The sequence below is a fragment of the Ylistrum balloti genome, unplaced genomic scaffold (assembly GCF_031769215.1).
Source record: "Ylistrum balloti isolate Yb309-2 unplaced genomic scaffold, AGI_CSIRO_Ybal_v1 Utg370302, whole genome shotgun sequence".
NCBI classification, from domain to species: Eukaryota; Metazoa; Mollusca; class Bivalvia; order Pectinida; family Pectinidae; genus Ylistrum; species Ylistrum balloti.
In genome coordinates, this window is record NW_026782226.1 from 256,877 (window position 1) to 266,003 (window position 9,127).

The window sequence follows — 9,127 nt, forward strand, 5'->3', positions numbered from 1 at the left end:
GATTAACCTAAAGGCTTAGGGTCATAATATTTGTCCAAAAGGTTCCCTTAATGGTGCCCACATAGTGTGTGACAAAAATAGCCTGACCCATAATGATATTTAAGGTCATTGGGGTTAGATTTGGTAAAATAGTTAATCAACTTCTTCTGATTAACCAAAAACCCATCATATTTGGCCATTAAAGGCTTATATACAAATGACTTATTTTGGACTACTAAGGGACAGAACCCATATGGAGTAATTTGACATATTTCTTTAAGCATCTACTGTGGAACGTATGCACAGAAATTGTACAGTTGGTCATAAAGATCCAGCTGAGCGATACAGGCCCTCTGGGCCTCTTGTTATAATATATAAAACAGAAAAAAAGTTTCTTGTGTAAAAATTCTTTCATCAATAAATTCAGCGTCTATAAATGTACATCTACTTCTGTAATCATCAGGTCAGTATAAGATTGAAAATCACGATTAATTAAGTGTAAAATATTACAATATTGTAATAAAGATAAGTAAAAATCACATAACAGTGGTATATTATAGTTATGAAGATATAATTTTATCTGATAAATGTTTCTTGTGGAGATATGCAAAATTGTAACCTCTGTATACTGGATACATCCTTCAGTTGTTTGGAGCCTTCATACATTTATACTGAGCACACACATCAAATGAACACATAGAAGCAGATTAATTCCACAATTTTATTATGGTATAAAAATGACACAGTTTGCATAAATGTTTGGTAATTGATGTTATTAACTATTGATGAACCATGTTTCTAATATAGTTATTAAAAACTTTAAAATCTTAAAGAACCATCTGAATTTTTTTAATGTTTTCAAGTCTTAATGCTATCAGCATAATTTACATTTGAACGATGAAAAGAAAATCTGAAATATTTGAAAAATGAGGTAATACATGTACATGTAGTAATGAGGATATTATTTTATCTGATAAATGTGTTTGGTGGAAATGTACAAAATTGTATATAACGAATAGATAAAAATTATATGTTCAATTAGAAATCAAAATAACCGGACTCTTATTTTTGTTATTCAATAATTCGATTACGCTTACCTTTAACCTTAAAGAGTCCTACTTCACATTTAACAGATGGTCAGTCTTACTTAAATACTGTTCTAAAAAGCCCAAGGGGGTCTGTATCCCCATCGAATCTGTCTTCTAGACAATACAGACAATTTCAATGACATCTGTCTCCCAATCAAATCTATCTCTTCATGGAATCCAGATCAAAAATATAAAAATATATCTTATTTTAGACACAAAATTTAAACCTACAATTTTGTACATTCCACACAATGTTATTACTAAAAAAACAATATATATATATATATTAATTATTACCACTTATTTAGAGCAAATTATATAATTCTGTTTCTTATTATGACTATTTATAAATTTTATGAAAAAAAAAAAAAAGAATTGTAGAGGTTATACGGAACAATTGAATGTAAAATGAAAGTAGAAAATGTATAGAAACATATATGTATGATGTATAGGTAGATAAATTGTACAATCTATGTACTACTTATTTTCTTATAACAAATGCACTACTCTAGATATAAACAGACCAGTAAATCATTAAAAACATACTGTATAACAATTGTAGATTTGTGAGAGAAATTCACAAAAAAAAAAAAAAAAAAACACACACACGCCTACCACCACACACACATATTAACATTGATAAATCTATACAACAACACTATTTTTTTAGTCTTCAAGTTGGAAATACAGTGTGGAAGACTTGTAAGGCAGATACGATTACTGACTGATAATGAGGTACAAAGTACCTTGTTATTAAATAAAAATGTCCATATGACATCTAATTAATGTGCATGATTATGTGTTATCTGGTACAACTTTCATGGAAACATTGAAAAGTGTGTAAATACATTCAATTTTAAATTTTAAATTTAACAAAATGTTTTGAATTAAGAAATATATAGTTAAAGATATTGCACCAGTACTTCAGTCCTAAATATGATCTTGCATGGTAATATGATTTTTTCAAATACATTTTTTTCCCTTTTTAATCCAAGTTAGCGGCACTGTGGTGCTACATGTACAATTTTCCTCCTCTGTCCAGTGTGTGGTTTATTCTGGTGACAGTTAACTCTCTTTTGTTTAGTGTAGATCCTTCTCTCGCTCTCATAGGGAGGAATCACATAGTCTGCTTCAAAGTTCTCATCATAGTCATCTCTACAATTTACAATGTGAAATTTGAATTAATAAATCAATTTATAAGTTTTTGCACAAGATGACTAAATCATTTTTCATTTTTAAGAAGAATAGTTGTAAAATCTGATTGCTTCTAATTTCTGTCTACAGTGAACAATTACTATGTCCATTAATAACATAAACAAGAGTTCCTCGGAACTCTATGTGTTGCCTGCATAAAGTGTCACGGTCACCCAGAAATCAAACTGGATGTGCAACGTTCAACCATAAAGTTGTAATACCAAATTCTATTTTTATAACTCGAAGCATAAAGGGAAAACTGCGCAAAGCAATATTCCTGAGAAATATTCCAAGTTTAAAGGGACATATCACTGCCAAGAAGGATAACAGACTGCCAAGAAGCGAACTCAGTGTGTAACTTTTGACCAATAACACATATACAAAATTGCATTTTGATAACTCAAAGCATGACCAAGAAAATTCCAGAAAACAATATTCCGAAAGAATTGAACAAAAAACCATATTCTCGAAGAATATTCGAAAATGGCATAACTCTGCAAAGAAGGGTCACAGACAGCCAAGAATCAAACTTAATCTGCACCCATCCAACTAGAAGCCATACCAAATTTCATTGCTATAACTCAAAGCATAACCTAAGAAAGTCCAGAAAACAATATTCCCAGAGAATTTTCTAAGTTCAAAGGGGCATAACTCTGCCAAGAAGGGTTACAGGCAGCCAGGAATCAAACTTAATCTGTACCCTTCCAACAAGAAGCCATATACTAAATTTCATTTTGATAACTCAAAGCATAACCGAAAAAAGTTTCGTACGGACGCCGCCGACGGACAAAGTGATCCCTAAGTGTCCGCCAGCTCTGCAAGGCAACACATTAATACTTCTATCTGCTTTCCCCATGCCAAATTTCACCACGGAAAGATAAACTAGTCATTGACAAAATAAGATAACATACCTGCTGGAAAACAGTTGAGTTAGGACACAACTTGCTTGGAAATCTGGAAAGAAAATGTTTATTGGTGAACAAATAAGTAGATAATTTTATACATTTTGCTGATAATGTTTTATGATGATAGAGATATAGAGATTTTCAAAACAATTATTTAGTTTGAAGAAATGCACAAAATTTGTCCATTCACAGCCTGAGCATACATTCATATTCTCAAAATCATTGCAGAAACACAAGATGTTCCTTAACTACCCTATCAAGCTCAATAATTACATGTATGTATTACCGTCTAAATTCAAAGGGCCATAACTCTGTAAACAACGTCAATGTGACACTAAAACTATAGAGACACACACCAAATGGCAGGTCTTATATTTTGTCACTGGAATAAAATTAACATGAAATTGGACCTGCAGAAGAGGAATCCTATGACCTTCCACTCCCCACAAATACCAAACTAAACAATACTAATATCTTACTGTCAATATACACAGGCATGGGGTCGAGTGTGGGTAATGGCAGAATCACTAATTCCTTGGAAATCTCTCCATCACTTTCTTCTTCCCACAGTGGGTGCTCACTCAACTCATCAGCAACATCTATGTCACTTCCTTCCTTATCCAGTTCCTTCATCACAATATCTAAGGTAACCTCGCCATCACTTTCTTCCTCTCGATTCAATGGAAAGTCTAGCACCTCAGAAATGCTGCTTACACTTGTCTCTTTCCTTTTCTTTGTTCTTCGTTCTAAGATGGAAAAAATAATTTACTAATTGTCTTAATTACCAATAAAACCTAAAAGGACGGTTGAACAAGAATTAGTCTCATTTCTCCTGAAAAGTATGTTTGATTTTTAAAAATCTCGTTTCTGATTGGCTCATCGGGCAGTTTTATAAATGTTGGCAGTCCAATAAAAGGGAAGGGATTTGAAATATAGAAAGTGCAGAGAAGACATGCTCAAAAAAAACTTTGTTGATCAATCTATGATTGAAAGAAAAGCAACAAAATAAATATAAAAATTTTACTTACTTTCTGCCCTTTCATGATCACAGGAATCCACATAAGCCTGAACGTCCTCCCTGGGAAGACGAAAGACTTTCTTCTTCCTCCTCCTTTCTTCCTGGACTGTCTGAGCTTGAATTTTCTCCTGACAATCATGTTGGGAGACAATAGTCACATCACTCTTCTCACTAGGGTTCCTGTGTTTTCGGTTTCGGTTGGCGTCCTTTGTTTTTTCTTGAAGGACAATTTTACCATCAGATTTTGTTGTTTTGACATCAGGTCTGACATCATCGTTGACGAGTTTGACATCAGATTTGACCACTTTGACAGTTTTGACTTTAGCCTTGGCGGTTTGGATATCTGCTTTAACGGTTTTGACATTGCTTTTGAGTGCATTCACATCGAATCTGAGTGTTTTGACATCGGTTTCGAGTGATTTGAAATTGTTGTCGACCATCTTGACATTGGCCTGGACTGTTTTGACATTGTTGTCGACCATCTTGACATTGGCCTGGACTGTTTTGACATTGTTGTCGACCATCTTGACATTGGCCTGGACTGTTTTGAAGATTTTGACATCAGTTTGTCGTTTTTTCTTTGGTTTGATAGAGACTTCCTCCTCCTCGTGTTTGTTACGATGAGAGTCCATAAATTCTTCAAGTCGTGCAGCGAAGATTTCCAAATTCTTCTCAAATCTCAATCTCTCGGCCCGGTATATTTCCTTTACTTTGGCGTAGGAATCATCTCCATCCGTGTCACTTTCACTACAGCTTCTTAATGTTCTCTTAGGTTTCTCCACTTTATTTTTTGTTACACGAGTGGACTTCTTGGATGAATGTTTGGACATTTTCAAAACAGTTGCAGGTTTACATTCAGACTTTTTCTCATCAGACTTCGGTTGATGTTTAGACTTTTCAGCATCTGTTGTCTCCCAGGAAGTTTTCTTTAGCTCTACAAGAAATTATATCAAATATATTGTATATATAAAAACCAATAGAAACTGGTCTTCAGAGATCATGACAGTCCTGTCTTTTTAATACAATATGTATTTAAGATTGTTTCACTTTCATTTAGCATCAACATACCTTACAGTTTTGAATTGTAATGCAAGAAAACAAATTTTATTTTATTCCCAAATATCTATAAAATTGTGATGAAATTTTAATAAAACTTAATCTTTAAGTGCAGATTTATCAACTATATTGTTATTACTACAAAGAAGAGTTAAAGTAGAGACCTCTCATATATCCCTAGTTAAAGTATTACCTTTTGCCTTCATGTAATACCCTGCCACGTGGAGTACGGAAGCCTGTTATACAATGAAAACAACATCACTAATCAGCACACAGACCCAAAAGTCATAATTAAATTATGTTAGGTATTGCAAGAGTATTTATTCTTAAAGTTCAACAAAATATCAAATGTGGTCATACATGTAATACTACATTGTATGTGGACATTCTATCTGCCAAATTACTACAAATTATGATATGGGCAATTATGTTCTCGTGTTTACTTAATTACTAAACAGTTTAAACAGCACAGGTTTCTCTATCAAACAATTTTCCCCTATTTGTAGCACCGTTTTCCTTTCTACGTTATTCTTGTATATACTTGCCTCATAGATTTCTCTTCGGAGGTTCTGGAGAGCTGGAAATGATTGATAATTTTAATTTTAAATGGTGTATAATATACTCAACAGAAATTATCAACTAAACACAGAACAAAGTCCACTCATTTGTAACAAAATGAAGGGAAAAAGTACGATGTGTGAAGATAGCACTAAACAAGATGATAGATGATGAGATGTGGGACAAGGGAGGTAAGCTATATTACAGTTCAGCCAGGGGAGCTAACCTGATTCCTCATTGGTGCCAAGTCAATTGCGAGAAAAAATAAGAAGAAATACTAACCCTGTTGTCTCTTTCGGATATTATCTTCAATTCTTTCAAAACTCAAATCCACCTTTTCGGTAGCAACGAAAGGCTGAAATAAATCCAAAAAATAATTATTGATAAAGTTGATAAGTTCTATCCAGGTGACTTTTTCTAGTCAATATTAACATGATAAAAATTATCCGTTAATTTATCAACAACATCAACATTCTATTGATTAGTCATTCAAGTTTTCCTCAGCTTGGTTTGGGGTTTCTTTCCAAAACACACAGACAAACACACACATCTTCATAAATGATTAGTAGTAATCATAATCTATTGTAAATCCATAAATTTCATTTCTATAAATTGAATGTAATTAGCTGATTTACCTTTATGATAAAGTCTCGCTTAAAATCATCTAGTTCTGTAAAATAAATAAATTAATTAATTAATAAAACATATCACAAAAAACTTTAAAATTCAATTAATGAAATAAAAGTAAAATGCATAGTTATGAACATTACAATGTTGACCATTTACCTAACACATTCATATAGATGCAGTTTTATTACTTGATATACTCAGTTATATTTGTATGTATTCTAGGTATTTTGATATTACAGTGCAAATAAAAAAGGATAAAAATATATACAAACGATATACATAACATCTTTTTCTTGGCTAAATACTGTAACATTTAATTACCATACATCTTTTGAAGAGATTGTCGGTTCAGTTCTTTGAGTTCATATTCTTCTTCCTTTGTAGGTCCACTGGACTAAAAATTTAAGTAAAAATAATGAAAAATAAAGCAAAAATAGAAAATATTGGTAGTTTCTGTAACTCTCACTTTTTACGGGATGCTAAGCATTCCTAATTTCCTGTAGATATCATAGTATTGCTATCCGTTTATACTGACCAATGAACTTGAATATTAAGACACAGTGATACAGTTAGAACTAATCACTTTTGAACTCTGGGTTTTTAAAGGAAAAAAATTCTATAGATGGTGCGTATGAGCGAGGGTGTGTGTTTGTAAATTGTATACTTACTGGACAAATATTCTGTGCTCTCCTTCTGAGATCTAAAAGGAGTGAAATAAAACAAGTCATCAACTACCAAATATACAGGTAGGATCATTGACAGCCAGCATTGCATATTTTTTCATTTATCTATTTATTTATTCATTTTTTGGTGATTTTTCAGATGCACATTATTGACTTACATATTTACTATTGATTACTTATGGCGATGGTCCTTTAGTTTACTTCACTTTCATATCATATGTATTTATTAAGTCTTTTTTTTTAACACTGGTTCTTATACTTATATAATCATAGCAGCCAAATCATAAAAAATAAAATTGTAATGGATACCTATAATACAACTAGTCTAAATTAAGGATACATGTACTTTTGAATAAAGGGTTTTGATTTCAATATACATTTTAACTTCATGACATCTTCTACACACTTTTCAGATTAGCTGTTAAAACATTTTCTGTGCAGTTCTTCAACTTACTTCGCCTTGACTGTTTTAAATCCTCCTCTGCCGCCATCAATTTTGCTATTTCATTATCAATGTGAACGTTGGGCTGTAATGAAATAAAAATCTGTTAAACATATGTAGGCTGTGAATTCTATAGAATAGAGTGAAACTGGTAAATCAAAATAAAGAATTCAATGCAGAGGGTCTTTGATTTCGACACTCAACTGGAACATTTTTGTCTGATTTATCTTTCACCATAACATCACTTACTCATCAAATCCTACTTGTGTATTAAAATACAAGTAAAAAGATATATCTTAATATATACAAAGTATGCATGCTATTTTCTTCCTTTCTCTTTCTTTCTTTTAACGGTAGCACTACTTCATTCCATGATCTTACCTTGAGAGTATTTATCTCTCTTCTGTAGCCATCATACACTAGATAAAACAAAATATAAAATGATACTGAAACACGAAAATAAGTGAAAGATTGCTGAGACATGAGATATAAAAGATATACAGGCATCTAAGTATTAAAAGTCGGAACATCAAATGATTTATGAAAATCTTTTCTGAAAATATTTCCTGTAAAAATTGGAAGTAAGGTGTTGATATAACTTACAACAATCACCAAGTTTTCGGGAGATCTCCTTTAACTCTTTCTTCACTTCTGGAGTAGGGACATATTTCTGTAGTTAAAACGGGACATAGATTAAGTCGTGGGACATCGAATAAAAGTATTTTCATATTATCGAACTGTATATGATTGTTATTACGATCATACGGTTTATCTTCAATTTAGGCAAAAGTAAAAAAAAATCTATATATATTTACCCGCATGTAATCGTAATCATATTCACTCCTCACCACCTTGACGGTATCTGGAATCGGAAAAGGGATTTATACAAACAAAAGTTCATCTGTATAATGTACAGATGCTTCCTTAATGGAAAGCATTTAAGAGTCACCCATTACAACTTCTTCACCAACAATCTGTAGCGAATTCATTTCATTAAAGATTATATATCGTTATGTCGTCAATACGTGTAGATACATTAATAGAAAAACTACTTACCATCCGCAAAGGACATGATACTTGGAACTCCTAACTTATACTGTGAAGTATCCATAAAGATTTACGAAAGAACGCATGTTTTCTTATGCTGACACAACTTCGTATCTAAGCGCCGCGATAACTCACGTGACATAGAACAATATAGTCACGTGATTGATAAAATCACGTGAGGGGCGAATTCGATTCCGACACAATATTTTTTTCTAGTTGTTATGTTTAGAATAAGATTGTTAGAATATTTCTAAATGTGTGCACATTTAAACTGACTCAAAGAAATGACTTTTAAATTAAGCTTTTTTGAATCCCTATATCCCGATCTGTGTGTGTGTGTGTGTGTGTATACGTTGATATGTCATCCAAATGAGACTATAACTTGATGATTTATGACTTACCAAAGGTTAGTTGAAAAATCTGCTTGTTGAACAAACGGAGCATGATTAACAACGTCGATTTATTTGCCAGGCCACAATTTTAAGGATTGCATGAAAGAAAATGCCTTGAGGAAACCTGAAGTCCAC

The 9,127-nt window shown here is 32.3% G+C and overlaps 1 protein-coding gene across 1 annotated transcript; it reads right to left on the reverse strand.

Moving 5' to 3' along the window:
* Positions 1-2,062: 2,062 nt before the first annotated feature.
* On the reverse strand, positions 2,063-8,664 carry LOC132553171 (uncharacterized protein MAL8P1.12-like). The gene is made up of 16 exons (XM_060217395.1): positions 8,610-8,664; positions 8,369-8,415; positions 8,157-8,223; positions 7,935-7,972; positions 7,566-7,638; positions 7,097-7,128; positions 6,750-6,822; positions 6,434-6,468; positions 6,081-6,153; positions 5,786-5,817; positions 5,434-5,476; positions 4,195-5,118; positions 3,863-3,912; positions 3,646-3,742; positions 3,173-3,215; positions 2,063-2,222 (listed from the first exon to the last, which is right to left on the reverse strand). Exons 1-16 carry the CDS (start codon positions 8,662-8,664, stop codon positions 2,063-2,065), a joined length of 1,842 nt encoding a protein of 613 aa, XP_060073378.1.
* Positions 8,665-9,127: the final 463 nt, after the last annotated feature.